Below are 24,183 nucleotides of genomic sequence, written 5' to 3' on the forward strand. Positions count from 1 at the left end.
AATATTCATCAGCATCAACAAGCCGAGTTGAGGCGTACCTCAGAGAGGGTTTCTTTTCACCACTGAAATCCTTTTTTTGTTCAATTTCAAAAAGAAAGGAGCCTTGCAAGGCCACGGTTTGTCTTTATGGTATTCAATCATGGGTGACGTAGAACCTTCTCAGTCAGTTTTCGTAAATCTGACTCCCGTCTTTCAGTCTTGTTGGTTTCTTCAAGATGACGTCTGACAAAATATTGTCATCTGACATTTACTGTTGTAGCACCAAATTTGCTACATCTCTTTTTTGCTGTAAGGGTAAAACGTTCTTGTCGCAGTTCTTCAAAATGACTTGAAGAATTTAATCCACCACTGTAGATTATACAGTGGTGTTAGGAACACAGCAAAATCCAAATAAAATCTCTTTTTTTTTTTTTACTTGTCCTGTCCAGCAGTGTGGAAATCAGAATTTCATTGATTAGTGTCAAGGTGCTTGTTGATCTACAGTATTTCTACAAGCAAAGATTATGATCCACTTGATACATATAGTATATGTACAGTATATATGAAACTTTAGGACAGGATCAACTTCCCCACCCTTTGTTTTCGAGTTAAAAAACTCCAAATGATAAGCACAGCTTATTTTTTTTCAGTCTCACACAGGTGAAAGGTCAGGCTCGAGTCTTACCCGAGGAGTCACGCAGGTCGACAAGGCTGCTGTTTGGCAATCAGCTTTCTCCGCCGTCTGTTTGGGTGACGGCTTTCAAGACAGGAATCAACAGCAGATTCAAATGTGGGGTTCGAGTTATGAATCATTCGTTCCCCACAGCTGCAGGTACATGCTCTGCTGCGCGCGACTTTTCATATTTCTTCTGAACCCCATGGAAAATGAATGGCCGCATCAATCGTGCAGCTGATCCAGGGGAGAGAAAAAATACAAAGTGATGGCTGGAAGCTTCACACAGACACAAATGTGACTTAAACAGAGGAAGGGATATTGGTACCTGAGAGGGCAGAAAGAAAGGAAAGGAAGGAAGGAAGAAAAAGATAAGATGGAGAGGCTGTTCAAATGAGACAAGAGGGAGACCAAAGCAACATTTTGTATGAAAAACAAACACTTGAAATGAGACCATTAATATCAGAAAGACAGATGGCATTTAAAAAAACAAAACAAGAGAGAAGTACACAGGAAAAACACCCTACTGAGGCTCCTAGCCAGTGCATATGTTGTGTGAAAACTTCCTTATGAATTTTAATTTGTTTGCTAATTAAGCAACTTCCCAGATGACTGTTTTGCCTTCTGGGCAGCAGCCAGACAATGAGGAGGCCTCAGATTCAATCTGGTGAAGTGGAGACTGGAGCAGCCTGTGTTCAATTTGAAGCAATATTTGATGTTGGTGTATTTGACTTATGACTATTTAACGCCTTTTGATCAACCAGTCAGAGTACATTTCAGAATCAAGGCATTTCAAAGTGCGCAGACAAACAAGTCAAACGTCTCGTGGACAGACAAGACAAAACTTCAGCTAGTTGGTGATGGTGACTAGATGAATCACTGGAGCTTTTAAAGCTAAGAACACAGTACCTGCTGTCTGTTATGTTGGCGGCGGCAGCATCATGTTGTGGTACTGGTGCATTTCACAAAGTAAATATGAACAAGGAGAATGTCTAACTCCTTCAGCATCCCTCAATTCAGCTGCTAGATGGATGAACCTTGGACACAGTTGACTCATGTGGATTAGACTTAATCCATGATAAGGCACTGAAATCTTGCTCTTAGACTTGGGTTGCTATGCACAGATTTTGTGTTTTCGCAGTATGGTGTGTTGTTATGACCACCATTGGACTCATGTTTTCAAACTGCTAAGCCAACCAGGCAAGAGTCGGTGTGGATTTTAACATAGTAATTTACTCAAGGACGGGCCTGATGTGATTTTGCTGACTCCCCAACTCGATCGTCACAGTTTGTTTCACTCCGATTCTCCCTTTTGGGCGCGTAATTTGCCATAACAAATGCCGTTTCTCCAGGACGCGCCGCAATTAGATCCTGCAGCTTTGTGTCAGCCGCTCATTCAGCTCATGTTGCTGTCAATAAGCTCCTTTTTTTTTTTTTTTTTAATACTGCGTTTGGGGCATTGTGTGAATAGGCACAATTGTTTCACCAACAGCAACAAAAGCAGGATTAGTGAAGCTGGAAGCTCTTAAGTTGGGCTTTGATTGACAATAACAACGCTCCAAACGGCCTCGGCTATTCTTCAGCGCAGCTTACCGGAGCAGACACGCTCTATATTTATCCCCACAGATGGGTGCAATACCATAACTAATGAGGCTAAACCTGTTATCCAGAGACTAAATGTTTATCCTTTATGTGTGATGCGTACCTTGTCTCCACAGTTTCATCCTGGTGTTTGGCTGTCTGGTTCTCTCGGTGTTCTCCACCATCCCTGCTCACCAGGAATTCTCCTCACACTGCCTGCTCATCCTGGTAGGACACGCAGACGGGCCGACACACACACACTTCCAGACAGACTGGTTCATTAAACCAACACGTGACAGCCAGAGGACGCATGCCTACTTAATAATGTATAAAGGTATCATTAAAGGGAGATTATTAGTCATTAATATGTTTGCCTAACATAGAAGGTAAAAGATTGAACCTTTCTGATGTCTAATGGGTTCTAATTTTCAGTGTAAGAGAACGTCCAGAATTAAACCTTGACGGTGCAGATATTTCTGTAAAGTGAGGAAAATGTAGTCCTTGATTAGCTATATTGTGTTTTTTTTTAGTTTAATGAGAGAATTTCACAGTTCAGGCTGTAATTACCCACATTTAGAGGTTTGTGTGAAGCATATACATTGGATTTAAGAAATGTAGACTGTTGTTCTGGTCTTGTTTGACACTATAAGTCTCTTCACCTTTAATTTTACCTGGAACATGAACTCAATGGGCAAACAAACTTTTCAGAGGGGAAAACGAAAGAAAAAAAAATGTCTAGGCTGACTTGAATACGGCTTTTCACAGGATTTGCCCATGATCTCTGACAAATTAGGAGTATTTTTCTTTGCATAGAATAATGCCGAAGATGTCCAAGTCAAGACGAGCCATGTCGATAGACCGCTACACAAAAACACACTCCTCTATTAAATCAAATCTCGATTCCACAAAGTAGTACTCAAGGATGTTTTGCACCTGAATCAGAGGAAGATTTCACTTTGTTTTTCCACTTAGATTTACCAGTTATCATCAGGGGCGTGTGTACGCAGATTATATCCACTGTGGCTGCAGGAAATCACAATTGGTGTGAGTGTGAATACTCGCTGAAACGGTGTTACGATTCTCTAAGTTTGTGTGCTTGTTAATGATGCTCACAGCAGCAATAGACTGCTGATTTTGCACACCCAGGCCTGTAATGAACGTTGATGAAGCTCCACTGCTAGGTAAAGTCAATATTACACTCACCCAAATTAGTTTAACTTGTGCTTATGTGTGCTTAAAGGAGTAATCCGTCTGCCAAACAAAAGCCATAAATCTGTAACAGAGTTTAATTGGATGCATAAACTAAATCATATCTCCTTCTGTCTATCAAATCTGAATTTAGCGACGACTCTGCACTTTTTCTGGCTTCCACTTACATGCCTTTACCAGATTTTGTCATTTATGATAATGTAACTTAAACATTTCTCCTGTTACTTTCTTTCTGTTGCATTGTTTCAGTGGATCTGTGGGTATTTCATATGAATTCCGGTTATGTGTAGATTTAGTTTGAATTTAGTGCAGGCTGTAATATTGCAGTCTGTTCCTAATGAGTTTCTTCTCCCACTCCTGGTTTTGATTTGTAATTTCCACGTTTGCATCCATTTAGTCAGCATGTGATGTCCTGGAGTTACTTTTTGCTAATAGCCAGATCTTTCTGGTTATAACCACTGCTTGCACTAGTTGCAGGGTTTGTTGGTAGATTCATGTTTTTGAATTAAATAAACTTGAAAAAACGTCTTTCTTTTTTTTTTTTTTACCGTTTTTATTAGTTCATTTGGATTCCTGTTGATTGTGTTTTGACAAAAAGCTACTAAAGCTGCATCTTGTCACATGACTGAACCTGTGTTTGATTGTTTTGTTTTTTTTCAGCATGCTAATGCTAACAGTTATCTCCTTTACATTGTAAGGATGTTTAAGTGCCATAGGCCATTCACCTTTTAAATGTTTAAAATAACCTTCTAGAGAAAACCTGATCTAATTTATTCATTTCTGGGTCACAACTTTTCACAGTTTACATAAATTAATCCAGAATTAAATTTTTTGAAACTTAAATAATCTTGGGACTATTTGAAAAATGCCACTGCTGTTCTTAGGTGAAGTCACTCAAGAAGAGGTTTCACTCAAGAAGAGGTTTTAAAGATTTAAATCACATTTAGAAAACTCATATTTATGATGTATATTTGTTTGCAATGAACCTTTTTTTCAGCTTTATTTCTTCTGGACTCCTTTTTTTCCTTTTCTGTGACTATTTAAAGTTGTTTGTGTGTGTGTGTGTGTGTGTGTGTGTGCGGGCGTGTGTGTCCTGAAGGAATTTGTGATGATTGTAGTATTTGGCCTGGAGTACATCATCAGGATATGGAGCGCTGGCTGCTGCTGTCGATACCGAGGCTGGCAGGGCCGCCTCCGCTTTGCCAGGAAACCCTTCTGTGTCATAGGTGGGTCTAATAGGATGATAAATACGAAAACACACCAAAGATGCAGCTTGAAAATATTTATGTTACGCTGCATTTATTCAGAATAGAGTTGAGATGCTCACAAATTTGCATGCAGGAAGATTGTTAGAGTGTAAAGTTCTGCTGACTTTATTTGCCACTTTGTCTGTGCCGTATAAACCATTAATTAGAGTAGGTTTATGGTGTAAACACTGTAATAGAAATAAAAACAAACAAACAAAAAAAAAACTTGTCATGAATCAATAACTGTTTTTAAAGAAGATAGATGACTGCCTGGTTGGATCTAAAAACCAGGTGAGAAACCAGTTCCTGTTGCCTATATTGTGCTTCCCATGACCTTTAATTTTCACCGCTTTACTCCCCAGACATCATCGTACTTATCACCTCGGTTGCTGTGGTTTCAGCTGGTAGCCAGGGCAACGTCTTTGCCACCTCTGCTCTGCGTAGCCTTCGCTTTCTTCAGATCCTGCGCATGGTGCGCATGGACCGCAGGGGAGGGACCTGGAAGCTGCTGGGATCTGTAGTTTATGCACATAGCAAGGTGGGATATCTACGTTGCCTTTTTTTTCTTTTTTCTCCATTTGGCGTTTCCATCCCACTTTGGGATGTGATGACTTGTTGCACGTCGGTGTTGAAATGTTCTTGTTGTTTCACGTACAATAACCACTAAGGAGCGATTTATGCTGTTTTTCACTTATGCGCGTTCTTGTACTCAGTCAGGGTTTGGCTTTTGAAACGTGTCTAGTACGTTTACATTGTGTTAAAGAGGAGTGAGAGCACACTGAAAGGTACAGCGCAGAGCATTTATTAATGCAACAATATATATAAAAATGAATTAAGTGTATAAATATTTAATGTATTGCTGGTGTAATCCCAATGAAGTATCGCTACAGATGGAGGAAGTATTTACATTCCCCTGTTAAGTGCCAGCACTGTATGTCTGCAAGTATAATCGTTTTAAAAGTACATGATAGATCAATTTTATTAACGGGAGAAGACACGGAGTACAGAACATAAACAGCCTTACATCAAGCACGCAAGTAAAAGAGATTTAGAAAAAATCCCGTTGGGACTTACATTCTTACTACATTGTACAGTGACTTACAATGCATTCAGACTCTCTAGCTTTGTTGTTTTTTGTCTATATGGCCTCCTTGATAGACTGAAATAGTCTTGCATAAAATGGAAGCCTAAAGAAAAAAATCCAATTTTTACAAGTAAAGGTTGTGTGCATGAATAGTCGGCTGCTCTTATTCTCATAACTATCAGCTGACTTCAGAAATTGCCTACTCAGTGAATAATCAGCCTGTGTGTAAAATTAAATTTGAATTTAAATCCAGGTTTTTGAAGGTCTGAGAGGTACAATAGAAAAATTACTGAAAGACAACCCCATCATAAAGACAAGAGTATGCATTATTTTCATCTGGTTCAGGAACTATTTTTATTTAGAAGGGATACGGGAAGATTATTTATCTTATGAATTAAAGAATGAAAAAGGGGTATGATTATATAAGTCAGACTTCATCATACTCCTTTTCAGACTCAGTCACCAAACAAGTGTTGAATTTACATGTATTTGAGTTTGTATATTTGGTAAGAAGGTATTGTATTTACACTTTGAAATATGAAAGTCTTGCTTTTATTTTTATGCTTTGTTTGTGGAAGAGTTTAAAGCAGAATTATTTGCTAAATTCATCGATAACGCATTCGATCAATATGAAAAGTTTAATGCGTAGCGTTACATTGCGCAGGTTAATCACATTTTAATCCCATATTTTGAAAAGCGCGTTATTAATCACCATATGTCAGCGCTAGAGTGAGACTAATCTATTGTTTTTAATTGATTGTGAAAAGAAATATATATATATATATATATATACAGTATATATCCATACAAAAGAAGAAGAAGCTATAGATAACAGTCACAAGATGTTTATCACCATAATTCCAATACTATCTGGCTTAAAAACTTAATCATTTTGTTTAGGTTGAAGACTTATTTGGTTTCATATTTTGCATACCTCATTACAGGATCACAGCCCATGATGTCCATTTGTTTTGTTTTTGCCAATTTATTTTCTAAAAATAAAAATCTCAATTACTTTTTTTACCCATTTGTAAACAAATAATAATCCTTCAGGAACTGTTTGCCACTTTCCTGTCAAAGCCCAAAATGGAAGGTCTTAGAAAACGCCAGAGTGCGAAAGGAAATTTTCCTCTAAACTCTCGGTTGTTCCAATGTCTGCTTGCAGGAGCTGGTGACTGCTTGGTACATTGGGTTCCTGGTGCTGATCTTCTCCTCTTTCTTGGTCTATCTTGTGGAGAAAGAGTTCAACAAGGAGTTTGACACATACGCTGACGCCCTGTGGTGGGGCACGGTAAGGACACACATCAGACACACGCACAAGCGTCTCTTTGATTGTCACACTGTCCCAGAGATGCTGTTTTCAAACTCAGCAGGGGACTAAAGCTTACATTTCATAGGACTTTTACATCTGATATGACTGAGTTTGTCTCCTTTTAACTGATTAAGATACGCAAGAGCTGTTTTGTGGTGTTGTGCAGTCTGTCATACTTTTTGAGTGTAATATATGGGACGAAGGCCTTTTTCCTCACTTTTTGACAAACCTAGATTAGGTTTGGTTTAATTACCAAGACTATTTCTATTTACCTAATGTCAGAAGACGGGGACAAACTTTTCAGATAAATGTTTATTGCTTTACTAAACTAGAAGTGTTAATACACTGAGATTATAGTGTTTTTAAGTCATTTGTAACAGCTAAGATGAGGATTTCGTAGCTTTGTAAATTTCCAATAAGTTAAGTCACAGTATTTGAGGTAACTAGGTAATACATCTGTGAATGGTTTTTAAGGCAACACCTCAAATATAAGGAGTCTTTGTGTGAAATCAAGGAAAAATGTAAGAAAAATCTGGCAAGGTGTCAAAAACAGAATTGCAGAGAGTCATAAGTTAATTTCTTAAAGGTTTTATTATTAGATAAGTATAAAAACCATATGAATGTCTGGAAAGAAGCCCCAGAAATTAAAGTGATTTGAAGCAAAATATGCATCATTCAGATAATGCATAATGCACAAGTCCTGCAAGAACATGGGTGGAAAGGCCAGTCAGAAAGGAAGAATCCATTGCTCCAAAAGCAACATTAAAAAATCCGATCACAGTTTGGAAATGCACCGTGGGATAAAAGCCTTACATTTTGGGAAAATCCCCTTATTTCTTGGAGGCAGGTTTTGTGGTCACAAACTAAAATTGATGGAATGACATCATGAATAAAGAATATTATAAAGAAATGTTGAAGCAACATTTTGGGATATAAGGAAGTTGAACCGGGCTGCACAGTGGCGCAGTTGGTAGCACTGTTGCCTTGCAGCAAGAAGGTCCTGGGTTCGATTCCCGGCCCAGGGTCTTTCTGCATGGAGTTTGCATGTTCTCCCTGTGCATGCGTGGATTCTCTCCGGGTTCTCCGGCTTCCTAATTGGTCTCTCTAAATTCTCCCTAGGTGTGAGTGTGTGTGTGCATGGTTGTTTGTCCTGTCTGTCTCTGTGTTGCCCTGCGACAGACTGGCGACCTGTCCAGGGTGGACCCCGCCTCTCGCCCGGAACGTAGCTGGAGATAGACACCAGCATTTCTGTGCTGGTGAACAGAAAATTGATGGATGGATGGAGGAAGTTGAACCAAATGAGCGCTGACACTGACAAAAGCACCAAATTTGGCTTGAGGACAACAAAGTGAAAGGTTTCTTTTTGCCCATCACAAAGCCCTGATCACTGTTTCATAGAAAACTTACTGGCAGAGAGGAAAATAATTAAAGTAACTCAATCAGCTACATCAGGAGAAATGAGCCAAGAATTCCTGTGAGTTATTTAATTTCCCTTTGGGATCAATAAAGTATGTTTGAATTTGAATTTAAACAATTACTATAAACTATTACTGTCACTAGAAACGTTAGCCAAAATATAATATAGTCAGGAAGTTCAAGAGGAACTTTTTAATTCCCAACACCAAAGCTATGTATGTACGTTTCTACATTTGAAGAAAGTGAGAAGAAATCTCAAAAAAATATGATTTTCTGGTTATTCTGGTATTGATCAAATATGATTTATTTTTGTTATTACTAACTGACTTGAAGGAGGAAAATCTGAGTTATATTTATTGTCTATTGGTAAGAGAAAAAAAAGATGAATTTTAACAGTATTATGTAAACTTTCAGTTTCAAATATGAGAATTAAAATTGAAATCTGAAATCCTCATATATTATTTTTTAATACTTAACTTTGGCCCCTTCAACTGCACAGAAAATGGGGCACTTTAAAAAAAAAAAAATCCTGTAATGCTGGGCTGCAGTTTTGACAACAGTGCTACATTTCCATTTTCACTTCCCACTGTGACCCTTATAACACCAGAAATCCAGGAACCACCACAAAGGTGTTTTTCTTTCTTTCTTTACTTTTGTTTGGTCTGTAGTCACGCTCGGCTGGCCGCACCGCACTGTTTCCTCCTATATCCTCCTCTGAAAACATGGAAGCAGACAAGACACAAACAAGAAATGGACCGATCAATAAATTCAATCTTGTCCTGCTGCCAGGTGAAGTAGGCCTGAGAGGCTTCTGGCGTCGACACTGAAGTTTGGCCACATAAAAGCCTCAGAGATGTACGAGTCTGCACAAAAACTGTCAGAAGAGAAAACTGAGCCGTCGCTGCTGGGGACGCGGGTTCAGGAATTGCTTTTGATCGTTAATGTCTGAGAGGATGCTTGTCCTTCACGTTGATGGAGCTTCGTTCGAAATATGAATCTTAATGGCGTAGAAACATGTTTTCAAAGACATCTACATCCTCTATTCAATCTCTAATAGATCAAGGTTCTGAAATGCTTCTGAGCGATGGGTTAGAAAATGTAATAAATCTTGAAACCATTTTGAAAGAGTTCTCATATAGGTTATTCTGTGCAATTCCACAGCTGAAGGAAAGTAATTTCACAGAAAACAGTTCAAGGACATTCTACCGTAAAATATAAAGTAAATATGTATTTACTTTATATTTTCTGACAGCAGCGATTCATCCTCTTATATCTGTTTTTGTTCTTCCAAAACTCAGTGAGCCTTTGCATGTCGAGAATTGAGTTGTGGTAGGACAACTTGCTTTTTACAATTTGGTGAATTTAAAACTTTTGTCTTCTTCACTTTTTATTTTTTTGCTCATATTTTCTGTCAAGCAGTTTAAAAGAGATGAGCCTAGAAGTAAAAATATATATATACACATATATACTGTATATGTCCCAACTGTGACATAATTTTTATAAATAATATTTTTATAATTTTTTTTAAACTGTCACTATGTCATAATAGTGTAACATGAGACAGAAAATCTGTGTAAAAAATTTAGCTCCTCTGCCTTCTCCTTGTGATCCTACAGCCATCTGCAGAAATGCAACTGCTATCGGTCAGAAACAACCAATCAGAGCCAGGAGGAGGGTCTTAATGCTGTCAATCAACCTATGTATGTGCTGCTAAATGTGCTAGTGATGGAGAAATAGCTTACCATTACAGGAAAACTGTTTCTCCACTGTCATTGTGGGTGGTCAATTGTGGAAAACAATAATAAGAAATAAAATAAAGGGCAATAAAGTGTGATTCAAAGTTTTCCGAGCATAATAAATAATTCAGGTAAATGTAATATCATATTTCAGCATTTTTTGACTATGCTTTTCCATAATTAATGAAAGAATCTAACTAAAATGAAAACCAAACTAATGTGATATAGTTTAAATACATAGTAAGATGGGGTTTTTTATGGGTTAGAGGTGAAATGACCATGCATGGCTTTGAAATGGGGTTGTAAGTTGGCGAAGGAATGAACTGACCCAGAGTCCATCCAGAACAGTCTGTGTTTATCCAGGCGCAGCAGCAGGCAGAGTGGGTGACATGACACAGACGGGCCCGGGCAGCGCCTCCGTCTTCCCAACTGGAAACATCTTTAGTAGAGGACGAACAAGGCCGAGACTCTAAGCAAACCTAAAATTAGATCAGCAAAACCACAAATGTGCATCTATGATGATGTTTAGATAGCTGGGCACCCAAAAAAGGCTCTGATTGTTAAAAATTGTCACATATTATTCAAATAATGTGCTGGAGAAAAGGTTTTGTCAGGGACTCCTGGTGTGTGTTATCTGAAAAAGCTGTGATCAGTACCCTGAGGTAACGCTTGAGATGGGATACGGACATCTTCATAATGTTACCCTATTATAAGTTGTGCCTGGAGAATATGGCAGGATTTATTTTTTTGCATATTCACTGCAAGTGCGAGAGTAAACTGACAGATTGTGTGATTAAAATGAATGTCATGTTTTGCATGTGTTCCTTGTCCATATTTTTGCCTTAATCTGACGTTTTTTGCCATATTAAAACTCTTTGTTTTTGCACAATGCTGTAACTACATAAACGGCAGAATAGTAGTGAACTGAAAATGAACCTTTTTTCCATCTCAAGTAGGACCGATTCAACTCTTTATTTAGAGATTAAAAACTAAGTTGGACGTTTTGTATGTCTTCTGAAATTTCAATAAGTATTTTTTTTTCAGCTGTCACTATTACAAAACTGACTTGGGTTTCCCTCGCCTATCTTTTTTAATATAATGTTTCCTAGCAACTCTAACTGCTGAGGTCATGACCTGATAAAACTGTGACCGAGACAAACCGTAGAAATGTCGGGAAAGCCGTTCCTCTACATTTTTGGTCAAGTTTTTCAAATTTGAAATCTGAACGTGTTTCAGAGCATACACACCTGACTATGTAACTTTGACCTTTCAGATCACCTTAACAACAATTGGCTATGGCGACAAGACGCCGCAAACCTGGACCGGGCGGTTACTGTCAGCCGGTTTTGCTCTCCTTGGGATCTCGTTTTTTGCTCTGCCAGCTGTGAGTAAACAAACTTCAGGAGTTTATGCATTGTCATTTTCATATCTTCAATTTGTTTTTTGTTTTTTTTCTACATTTCCTGTTGTTGCGGTGTGGATATTTGCCTGGCAGGGCATCCTGGGATCAGGTTTTGCCCTGAAAGTGCAGGAGCAGCATCGCCAGAAGCACTTTGAAAAAAGAAGGAATCCGGCTGCCAGCCTCATCCAGGTATGAACGCACACGGTAACCAAAAGACGTTTCTTATCCACTGGATTCTTCACTTCCCAGCAGCTCTTTTAGCGTTGGAGGTCCGGCGTAAACACAGACGTCTCTCTTTCGCTTCATCCGGTAAACTCCGCTTGTCTGTTAAGACCGCCTTAGCTTTTTTCTGTCTTTGTTTTGTGTTTTCACGTCGGGACGGCTGCGTCCACTGCAGGGAAATGCAGCGGCGTCTAATTAAGCGCTTGCTCTCTGTGAGCTTGTCCGTGTCTTCTGGCCTTCTTCGGGACGTCAGCGTATCCAGCTGACGGCGTCGTATGGAGCGTGAGGCTGAGGCACGGTGTCGAATCTCGGGGCAACAATGCAAGGATTTGTGAGCCGTTTCCATGGCGATCATTCCCCCAGGCAGACGCTCTCCTAGATTGTCACTCATTGTTATAGACAAGAGCATCGCTTTCCGACGGGGGGGAAAAAAATAAACATCTGCTGTGGGGTGTCAGGAGAAAGCAGCAGACTTTCTCTGTTTCAGTGTTTGTTTTCCTACATGTGAACTTGTTTTAGTGTGTCTGACGTTATCTGTATGTCCTGTCATACCTTCCTTCTTTTGTAGAACACGTTTGCCTCACTTTTGAAGTGATCTGTCTGGTAAAGTTACTGAAAATCTGAACGGCTAAGCTGTTTCTTTATTTTTCAGTGCAGTAGTTCATGATGCTCAGCACTGTCAAAAGATAACAACATGCATCCAACACCAAGAATACGTGTTTCCAAAATCTGGTAAAAAAAAAAAAAGTCTTAAAAGCCTTAAAAAACAACAACAATATTTTATTACACTTGTGTAATCTCAGCCTGAAAATAAAAAAAACAATTATTGTTTAATCTGAGTAAATTTATTCAGTGGGAAAAAAACATGACTCATCTAATGAGAACATAACTTCCTGTAGTTTCCTCGTATGAGAAAGGGAGGAGCATACTCAGAGAGGTATCTATCGATCACTCATTTTTGTAAAATATCCACATCATCAAGAATATCTTCTTGTTCACTCGCAGGCTTCCAGATTCAGGTCATCAAACTGAGACGAACCACTTCTGTGTTTACTTAGCCCTATGATTTAGATCACTATCCTACTGAAAGAGCCAGTAAAGCAGAGGTGGAGCTAGAGTGGCGGCCATTGTGCCTCCCAAAGTTCGACAAGAAAGAAACATCCAAGTATTTATCAGCATGGGACTTTTCCCCACTGAATAAATGTACTTAATATAATTAAATCGTGCTACGGCAATGAAAGATGTAGTTTTGTTCAGGTTTTTTACACGTCTTTACCAAAACAGCCCACAAGAATAACTGATTAATTTCCATCCAAACTGGACAGCTGTTTGTCGTACTAGCTCTGTCCGGCTGCCTGACGTTTTGCTAAGCGCTTGATATTTTCTTCAACAGGTACCCTGCAGAAGGAAACGTGGAAGCTGTTAAATATGCGGATGATGTTGTCACTGTGTCTGTGCACGCCACCATTTCACACATCTCTCCCACCTTTAAATAACCGTCGGTTCTGTGTTGTTGTTGTAGTCCTCTGCATGCAGGGCAGGAAATTACCACTGGTTTCCGGTCACAGCAGTCGATCCATTTTTTTTTAAAAAAAAGAACTGCTGCTGCACCACCTCTGCTTTCTTTAAAATGGAGTTTCAGAGCAAAATCTCAGAGCAAAGTCATTTCAAATTGGCTCCGTCTTTCGTAGGACTCCAGTGTTAATTTCAAACACGTCTGTCAAAAATGCTTTGACCCCAATCTTGTAACCTTACTTGGCACCAATAAGGAGGTTAACTGATCTTTAAGTAAAATGTTAAATCTCAATTTAATAAAGAAATAATAATAATAATAAACTTGTGAAGGATTTTGTTCATTTCTATAAAACCGGCTAGTGTTACATCAGAAGTTTATTCAAATTTATGCCTGTTGAGTCAAAACTTTTCTCCAAGGAGCGGATTCTTTGACAAATTGTAGCCTTTGACTATTTTTGTTTTTGGTGGAAATGCTTTTCTCTTTAGCAAATTTTCTTTATGAGAACTATAAGTACATGTACAGCAAGAAATTACATAATTCTTTAGCTGGAAACTCAAAAATCCCATCCTTTTTCAATCAGTGAATACACCATGCCTCAGAAGCAACAGATTGCGCTAAAAATAACAGTCTTTGGTGTGGAAGTTGTTCCTGAGGGAAGTAAACCCAAAGCTTATTATTCTCAATATCAACGAGGTGTTTGGAAATGAAAAGCCGGTATTTTCCGCTGAGGTCAGAGGTTACATTTAGGCTAATACAAGAGTCAGCTAGACTTCCCCAAGTGCTGCTCATTGATTTCCTTTTTACCCTTTATACAGTTTAGGTTATTTTGGACCCATCTGCATAGGCTGTCAATACCTTGGAGACATTTTGTTGAATTGACAGACAATCAAATTGACTCTAAGCAGACTTCAGTAGACGCCAAGGATGCTGTGTTTAGTGCAGCAAAGTGGCTCTGTTTTAATCGTTAGTGCTTTTAACCGTTGCATATTGTGGAGAACATTGGGTTTGGAAATGTTGGCAGCGTTTTGAAGATCTTACAGTAAGGTTAAGGTAATAGCCTGCCTTCTCGAGAGAGTAAATAGATCAGCTGCCTACACCTGTTGACTTTAATTGTGCTGATCCTGATTTTAAACAGGATGCCAGACTGTTTAAAACGTGAACTCCAGAATCGCTTTGTCTTTGTTTAACATTAGTAAAGACATATTTTTCATTGAGTAAAATTCATAATGGGAACTGTAGAACAACATGAGAGTTTTCTTGTTGCCGTTTCAAAAACAGTGAGCTTTTCTGTTTGATTCAGTGCTAATTACTGTTAGCAAAACCAGCCGATGGCACATTTTCCCATATTTTAGACATTCAAGTACAGAAAGAACATGTTTGAAAGTACATATTTTTCTAACGTTAAAACTTAAAACCTCATTTGTGCAAACATAAGTGCAGGTCTGCATAAAAGAAACGTTCCCGCAGGCTGATAGTTGTTGTAGTTTTGTATCCAACAGAAATTTATGATGCTTCTGTAAAGCTTACAGAGGCATCAAGGATGTCCATTCAACTGCTATTAAATTTAAAACAAAGTCTTCAGAGAGCATCCTGCTTTATCTGCAATTATAGGACAAAGTAAGTGGGATTTTTCAAAGCTGACTCATGTAATGAAAAATGGAAAAGAAATGTAGGTTTTCCAGTTACTGAAAAATTGATTCATTTCAATCACTGGCTAACTGACTGGTAAATCATCAGTTTATGGTAACTCTGATATCTATGGTTATTGTTTTTCAGTGTGACAAAAATAATTGGATTTGCTAACGTTTTATTATTATTTTTTAAGTGTTAAACAAACAGATGGTTTACAGGATGAACAAAATAAAACAAGTATGCCCTGTGTCAAACTCAAACTTAGAATCACTAGACTTTTTTTTAAAAACATTTCTTGCATCCGTAATGCAAACTGTACGCACGAAAGTATTTTCTCTCGCCGCTGTTGTAACATCTGGTTTGTGCTTGATCATATTTTTTGATCAAGTGCACTGATTGGCTTCGAATTTGTCCGAACGTAAACTCTGCGCGTTTGAAATGCTGACAACGCAGAAGGAGCATCGTCAAATCAGCGAAGCTCCTTGTTTTGAAAACTACTTAAATATTTCGGACCTCCTGTTTGCTTCCAGCAGGTTACATCCCTCTATGTCAAATGTTCACATTAATTTCCGTTCCTTCCCCTCACTGTGTTTGTTGGGGGTTTTTTTTGCCCTAATGTGTGGTGTTTTTCTGTGTGTTCCACATGAATGTGTGTGTCCTGTCCATCTCTGACCCCTCCCTCGGCCCCCACTCAGGCAGCTTGGCGTCTGTACTCCACCGACGGCGCTCGTCCCTACCTCAGAGCCACTTGGCATCACTACCAAAGCGCGCTCCCCCCCCTCAGGCATGTATCCCCTTCACCAGCACCACCATCACCACCCCACCCGCCCTCCAGCACCCTACAACACTCCAACAGCACTACCAAAAAAAACAAAAAGAAAACTAACAGATTTTCCTTTTTTTTTCTTCCTTGTTTTGTTTCCCCCCTCCCTCACCATTATTCTCTCATGTCATTTCCAACTTATGCAATCCCACCCGCTTTTATTTTCCTCCCCACATTCCATTGATCGTTTCTTTTACGATTATTTATCCTGTCAACTTTGCACGTAGTGTGTCTGGCGTAGTTATGCTGCTGATGAGAACTCGGTTTCTATTGCTACCTGGACGCCTCATTTGAAGGCGTTGCATACCTGCAGCCCCGCCAAGTAGGTAACAACTTACAGACTTACAAACATGGCCGCTGCTGTTAGCGCCCTTTCCGTTGTTTCCTGCTCCTCAGCTGATGGCTGATGTCTGCTGATGTTGTTTCTGCTTTCAGTTGACTGCTTGCTTATAAAAAGTTCTAACCATTTCTGTATCTTTTAACATTTTCCTCCTAAATCAGGCTTGTTTTGCTTGGCATGTACAACTTGCAACATTCCTTTAACTTGGAAGCTAATCAGTGACCCGCTGGGGCATCAGGTTTTCTGTTGATACTTTTAATTTCAACGCTGAACACCTATTTTAAAAGCCTTTTTAAATAAAATGGCCACAAATTTAGGTAATCTAGGATTTCCCAAAATATATTTATTTACACCAAGACAAACTAGTGCATGGTACAAACGTGGTCGGACTCAGGTGCGCTGCTTTTATTTTGTTTTAAAACCTTAAGTCTGAAATGTGTGGCATGCATTTCTCTTAAGTTACTTTAAATTTGACTCCTCTGTAGGACCTCAAAATTTTGGTAGAGAACCAAAAGAAAGTTAGGGTGTAAAACAATATTCCAAACATTTGAGAACCTCAGAGTCCTGTTGAAACCATCATCTGAAAATGGACAAAGGATGACAACACTGAAAGTCTTCAACAAACTAGAAGGAGATAATATATCAGAGAAGCAGTCAAGAGGTTCTTCCAGAATGAACCACGGCATTAAAATATGTCAGAATCCAAATTTAACTCTAAACTATAGTACAAAATGCAGCACAAAGTGTCTCTGCAAAGTGTTTGAGATGAACACATGCCACACTTTTTGTATTTTATCCATTCATGCAGATTTCTGTGAACAATCGGGTCTTTGAATTTGGTGCATCATTTAAGATCCCAATGAAAACTTAGAATTTAGTTGTAACAAAACAAACTGTGCAAAAATTCCTTTTGCGTGAATGCATTTGCAAAGTAGCAACACACTGATATTCAGAGTTTAATCCAACTTAAACTCAGTCAGTGATTGTCTTAATGCTTCACAAACACACAGATTACACACAGCAAGGAAAAACTTCTAAAATGAATCATTTCAAAGGTTTGTGCAGTGGCACCCCTCAGGGATGGGATCAGGGGGGCCATGGCCCCCTCTTGAAAAATGTTGGCCTCCCGCTGGCTCCCCAAGAGAATCATGTTCGGGTCATTGAAAGGCATACAGACTCATCTTCAATCAAGAGATAAATGTAAAACCCTACAAAAAATTTCTAAAATTAAAAATCAAATAGAAAGGTGCCAAAATAAATAAATATACAGATTTCTTTTTGTGTGTGCCTCCCTTAAATTCTTAATAACCTGCTCTGGCAACCCCTATGACGTGGTTTTTCTCTGAGCTTGATGCTGATGCTGAGCTGTGCATGGTGACAGCTTGCATGTGCTTTGATGAAAGCTGGTTGTGAAGTTGTTTTGGCTGGACGCCTTCCCTAACCATTGATGGAAATATCCGTACGATTTTATTCTGCTTGAAAACTGATTTCTCTCCCTTTGTCTCCTCCTCTGTGTCCCACTAACCACTGAAGGAAAGAGCAGGGCGAGACTGCCTACAGGTTTGTATGACTCTCAGTCCGTGCGCATAAAACCACACAGACGCTGAACATGCAGTAAAACTCAAATTAGTGCTGATGCTATGTCGTAATTTTTTATGTACTTTCATCTGGTTTTCTGGGCTCTTTGCATATTTGTTGACGTATTCATCTCTCATTTTGAAGTGTATGCTATGACTCATATTTATTTATTAGCCTGTTGACATTTACTGTTGTGTCGTATTTACCTCTGCTAATTTTGAAAGTTTGCAAAGTGTTATAATAGACATGTTCGTGCTACATAGAATATCAACCGAAAATAATAAACAAAAAAAATATATAGAGAGAGATTTACTAGTCAACATCAACCTGTTGGTTCTGATGTTGGCTTATTCTAATTTCACTACAAGAATTGTGACACAAAGTCTAAAAACAGATGTTAAAATATTTTATTTGCTTCCTATTGTGAGCAACCAGTAAGTTACGAACAGAACATTTTACTTATTGAAAGCACAGACAAAAGTTGACATCTTAGTGTGGCTGGAATTATGGGACAGCTTCAGTAATATAAAGATAATTTCTTTAATTTGGACATTTCCTGCTAACATTTCAGAAATCCAGCATATTCCATGACAGACAGGTTCAGCGCTCGGAAGGATAACACAGAACAAGATCAGTCTGTTACACAAGGATTCCCTGTTATTTTCTGAAAGTCTAGCTCTCTCTCGCTCTCTCGCAGCCTCCATGAATCACAGTCATCTCTCGACATGCTATAAGAAAAATAGCTTCCTCACACATCACTGGTATTAAAATCTACTGAATTTGGGTTTTCTGTCAGGAAGAACTTCCAACCTGGAGAGTATTGTTAGGCGTTCACCAATCACAAAATGATCGCATGCTTAAGATTCCCATCAGCTGGTTGACTTGAGCAGAAAATCAACTAGTTATGGTTATTAGGCATTTTCTTGGTGCAACTTTAGACAATACTGCTGCTTTGCTGAATGGGAGGGGGGAAAAAGTTTGAAAAAGCCACACTGTGGTGTTAGAATACACAGAGTAAAAAGGCCAAATAAGCACGTTTATTTTGATAAAGGTTAATCAAAGATGTTAAGATCTCTTTTTTTATTCCTATGCTTAGTAAAGCTGGTTTCTGTCTCCTTCCAGCTCATAGATACAATATATTCCACTGCATACTGTTGAACATACACCAAGAAAAAAAAAATTGTACTTTGAGCCACTTGCAATAGTCCAGATAAAGTGCAACATGTGCTGCAAAGCAACATTGTGTGAAGATACAGTATGCTTCTATTCTGTGACATAATTTTCATGTTGAACTTTATCTTTTTCAGTTTTTAAATCTTTCTCTCCTCCTCCCTTCCTTGACTTGACCCTTCACCCCTACAAGGTTGATTGTTGTCTTTGCTGCGCGAGTGTGTTTGAGCTTTTCTCATCTTGTACACTGTAATATTTGTTTATCCAACAAATATTTCACTGCGAGGACCCGCTGCCCCAAAAGAAGACATGTTGTTTAGAGTTAGGCACCAGGTTCAGGATTAAAGTGTGAACTGGGTTTAGAGTTATCCATGTGCTGGTGATGGTTAGGGTTAGTGTCAGGGTCAGGCTGTAGAAATGAATGGAAGTCAATGCAAAGTCCTTATGAAGATAGAAAGACGTAATGTGTGTGTGGGGGTGGGGGTGTGTGTGTTCGCTCCCTTATTCTTTATCACACGCCTTCAAAGACAGAAGTCTGTACCATGTCTGTACCATTACACACTTTTTCCATTGAGACGGTATTTATATAACTCATCAAACACAAAGACTAGCGGCGACTTACTAATGCTGAAGAAAGGGGAAGGGAGTCGGGAGAAAGGGGATTCAAGAACAAGAGGAGTTTCAAAAAAAAACAAAACAGAAAAAGATTTGTGAGTTTAATTACGCTAGTATAGTTTTTACAGTGCAGCGTCTCTTTGTCAACATTTGGAGGCCTTATGTTGAGCCAGCAGCTTCATATGCATTTAAACTGGAAAACCGCCACACGCATGCGTAAGTGAAAAAGAATCCTTTTGCGCTCTCTGAAAAAACACACAAACAAACGTACGTCTCATTCTTCAACAAAATAGGACTTAATTAGGCTTTGTTGCTTCCACAACAGCTATTCCCCAAAAATCCTTATGCCTCAACGACTTAGCGTAATTATGTTTTCCTTTGTTAGAAACTTTTTGCTGCAGCCAAGTCCAATTTACACTTGTTAAATCATAATTACCCGCACTTTTATGACACTGTTTTCTTTTCTCCACGCTGCCCTTTGTACCGAGGGAATACGTAAAGCCTTGGCGTTATTAGCGGTTTTACAGACTGCCGACTCTCGGCAGCTCGACGGCGGTAGGTGCCGTGGTAAACGGCCTGTGATGTTCGTTTAGCAGACTTGTAAACACCAGCGGTTGTAAACGCTCGGCGCACCACAAAGTGCTGCAGCGGATATCAAGCTGTGTGTAAGTGAGTTGTATTTTGTCAGCGTGAGATGAAGGATAACGGAGTTTACTCTTTGGGTTATGAGTGTAGACAGGTGGGGTATGTTGAGCTCGCTTGCCTTTTGTGGCGCACTTAAGTTTAATTCAGCCCCTCTGATGTGGAAAATCAAGAAAATAAAAACATTGACCAATAAACAATTCGTGAAATTAACTTGTCTCTTTGGTTGCTTTCAATCTGGATGCTATCTGTAAATGCTTAAAGCTGTAGCGAACTATCTGGTTTGTTATGTCAAAGTCCTGCAGTTTTGAAGCTGTTTGTTTGGCAGCGTGGCTCGGATAACAGCTTTCATTCCAAGCTAAGCAAACAAGGCTATCCAGCATGTCACATTTAATCTAAAACTGGCCAAACCGAACATGAACACAACACATTTGTCAGCCTTTTGTTTGACAGACAAATGGTGAGAAATTTGTTCAAACCGCAGTGCCTTCCAAAAGTATCCGTACTCCTTGATTTTTTTATTTTTTCCACGTTCTGTCACGACACAATCCCAAACTTTGATTTATTTCATTGGAATGCTAATGCGACAGACCGACGCAAAAGTAGTACATCACAGAGAAGTCAAATTAGCGAGATGGATGGTTTTTAAGATTGTTTTACTATCTTGTGCTGTGTTGGATTTCTATTTAGCCTTCCCGAGTCAGCATTTTGCTAACCCAACTTCGCCTGATTGCAGCTACATCTCTTTTGGAGAATGTCTCGTGAACTTTGGACTTTGATCAAGCCGTTCTGAGTTAGCTCCAGGTGTAATAGTAGGGTCTTGCCGGATGCACATTCTTGACTCGAGTCAAGTCTTCAGCTCCATTCGTCCTCCCATTAATTTTAAAAAGTTTCTCTGAAAGAAAAATAATCGTAAACCTTTGGCTGAGAAAATAGATTCAGTGTCAGGAAAATACATTATCCATGTATTTCATCCCAACTTGACAGGTTCTTGAGCTCAGGTGGGTATGCCGCTACCCGTTTAGCTTTTCCTCTTTGAAATGTGTCCTCTGCCCTTCTGTGAGTGTTGAGTGTGTGTCAGTCCTGAAAGCAAAGTCTCTGACCTCGTTCAGTTCAATTCCTCTTCCTCTTTGTCCCTTCCTTCTCCATTCCCTTTTCTATTCTCTCTCTCTCCTTTAGTAAGGGTCTAACTAATGGTGGACTCTTCAGAAAGTGTTGTCGGAAATATAGGAGGTACTTACAGTAGCATTTTCTCTGGCCTGGCCTCAAACCAGAACCTCATGCGTACGACTGACTAATAGCATGAAAGAGAACAAAAAAAGCCAACCTTCCTCATACAAATCCCCTTGGTTCCTTTTATGATAAAAAAAAAAAGATTTTGTCTGAGACGGCTACTTCTGCCTGCTGCCTGCTGAATGCAAACGAGACCTTAGTTCCAAGTTACAATTTAAAGGGGAATTACACCAGAACCTGAATAATGCTTGTCATTATCTTTTTATAATTTGACACTTTATAGGCTTATTTTACCCTAATATTTTGACCAAAGTTTTAAAGTCAACCTCTAAATTCCCTTTTATTTTATATATATATTTTTTTTCTTTCATCAATAAGTGCATTTTATGTCATTTACTGTGCTAAAGCTGTAAAAGAGCTCACACATGCTTAGCTTTTTCAGAGCCAAAGTTTCCTGTAATCATTTAACAGAGGTCTTAACGAGTAATGCTCCAGACTTTTTACGGTCTTTCTACCAGAGTGTTGCACCTACCTGGCCACGCAGCAAATATTTCATCATGTTGGGCCTAAAAACCATCAACCTAAGATATTTTTTATTTGATGGTTGTCTTTTAAGAATTAGGAAAGCAATTAAACAACAACCTAACACAGACCTAAGAGATGGGCTCTTGTTTTGAAGTTATCCAGGAAGTTGAGTTTCCGTTTTGGACGTTAACAGGTCACCGACCTGTTGGGAGTAGCAGCTGTATCTGCAAAATCCCCCACAGCTCGCTAAGAAGTCAACTCTTTGGTCAGCAGTGCCTCCGAGTTTGCTTGTGTTTGGTCGCCACGGTAACTCACTGCAGTACTGACCAATTGGATGCACCGTCAGTTTCATTAACAGCTCAGATTACGTCCGTAGGTTTCACACCCTTGTTGTCTCAGAGGAGGGACGCTAGCTGTCGGTACCGCTAGCACACCTAGCTGTTTCCTGGGCTGGAAATAGAAAACAGAGGACATAAACTCAGCACATTAATGTTCTATTTATTTATCTGCTTTTCTTTCCTTCTTTCCTTCAATCCTAGACATATTTACCATCAATTCAAAGTGAATTTTTGCGCTCAATACTTTCGTTTAACCCATTGGCTGTTGTGGGTCCATTGGATAGCATTTAAGCGTTTTGGAGGTGACAGTTGAGGGCTTTTAAACTCATGTTTTTACCATAAAAATTGGAGTTTGGAGACTTTTTTTTTTTTTGTAAAAACCAAATTTTGAAAAGGAAGTACCTAGGAATCCATCTCTAACTTGCAGGGTTAGCATCTGTCTCCAAGCACACTGTATCCTCACCCAGTCATGTCTGCTTAGCAGTAAGTCAGGCAACTCCTACACAGGTTTGTGGCTAATCCTTACATCCCGACAAAAACATAAAAATCAACATGAAACCAAACCTAAAATCTGATTTTCCTTGACTGAGAGAGCCCGCTGTGAATGTGCACACAGGCTTTCTGGGACGAAAACAATTTGAAAGGCCTTCAAAAAGTGGTCAAATGTATGTAAAATTGCATTCATGTAATTTTAAGTATTACATCAACGGCAAAATACAAAGAAGTAGAATTTACTCAATACCGTAAACCATTGTCCACAAACTGGAAATGTCATGAATTTCCTCATAATCTCTGCATGAGCCACTAGCAGCTAATGTTTTCAAGTCTTTCTGTTAATTATGTTTTTTTTGTTGTTTTTTTTGGGTTTTTTCAAAATGCATCCGCAACAACTGAATGTTTCACAATCATTCCACCCTGGGAAAGATAGTTAAAATAATCATCAGAACCCTAAAATTATTAACATTCATGCTAATAATAAGTGTTTGTAAACCTTTAAATATATCTGCTGAAGATATGCTGGAAAAAAATGCATCTCTCTTTCTTTTTGCATGCTGGTCTCTGTTCGTTAAGTGGAGTATGACTCATGTTTTGCATTCACACCAATAAATTAATAAATATGTGACTAATGTGGAAAAAAAACAACATTATTCTGTGTCTAAAGTTGCTGATGCTATGAGCTTTTTGCTTCCAAGTGGTGAAAGATTAACCGAGAGATGGAGACAATGACTGGTCATAAAGATCGAACATTAGTAGTTCTTGTATAATTTCAGCACAACATAAATTGCAAATGTAGAAAAAAAATTTTTGCAATGTAATTTGTCAAAACAGTCCGTGGAGGATTTTGTCTTTTGGCAAAAAAAAAAAAAGAAAAGCTGCATAAGCAACCAAGGGGGAAAAAAAAAGATATAAAAGTAAATCATAGTGAGGTTTTAACAAGCTTCTCTCAGTACTGGTGTCATTTGTTTAATATGGACTCAAAATGAATGTGGTGATGATGTATTAATGGTGCCACGCTTTACATATCACCTTTAAAAATCTCATTAAGTCTGTTTTGAAAAGAGAATAGATGAATACATTATCAGCTCATCGCTTGCGGCACCTCGGGATCCAGCGAGGAGGCGGTTTTTGACTTTTTGGTGGCTTGGCGGCCCTTCTGGTTTCTGTTTTAAAGTTTTGGGCATGTTGTTTGGATGGATGGGGTTTGTCAGAGGGAAAACACGAGAGCGTTGCTCTTCGCGCCTGAACGTTTTTCACTGTCTGAGGAGAAATGATTGCAGTCAGCATCCATTGTTACTTGTCTCCAAGCACACTTTCGTCACCTCTGTCTTTCCCTCACCTCTTTTATTTCAAATCTTTCCTTTGCTTAAAACTTTTCCTGTTTCTCTTTCTGCATCCATCAGCTTACCCCC

At 39.0% G+C, this 24,183-nt stretch overlaps 1 protein-coding gene across 1 annotated transcript in view; it reads left to right on the forward strand.

Moving 5' to 3' along the window:
* kcnq5a (potassium voltage-gated channel, KQT-like subfamily, member 5a) overlaps positions 1 to 24,183 on the forward strand; it is a 112,000-nt gene that overhangs the window by 71,851 nt on the left and 15,966 nt on the right. The window contains exons 2-9 of the mRNA XM_028007673.1: positions 2,371 to 2,461; positions 4,542 to 4,668; positions 5,052 to 5,227; positions 6,939 to 7,064; positions 11,511 to 11,621; positions 11,733 to 11,828; positions 16,060 to 16,154; positions 17,706 to 17,732. Coding sequence (XP_027863474.1) covers positions 2,371 to 2,461; positions 4,542 to 4,668; positions 5,052 to 5,227; positions 6,939 to 7,064; positions 11,511 to 11,621; positions 11,733 to 11,828; positions 16,060 to 16,154; positions 17,706 to 17,732 — 849 coding nt within the window. The remainder of the gene's footprint in view (positions 1 to 2,370; positions 2,462 to 4,541; positions 4,669 to 5,051; positions 5,228 to 6,938; positions 7,065 to 11,510; positions 11,622 to 11,732; positions 11,829 to 16,059; positions 16,155 to 17,705; positions 17,733 to 24,183) is intronic.

This window comes from Xiphophorus couchianus, chromosome 22, assembly GCF_001444195.1.
Source record: "Xiphophorus couchianus chromosome 22, X_couchianus-1.0, whole genome shotgun sequence".
Classification (NCBI taxonomy): domain Eukaryota; kingdom Metazoa; phylum Chordata; class Actinopteri; order Cyprinodontiformes; family Poeciliidae; genus Xiphophorus; species Xiphophorus couchianus.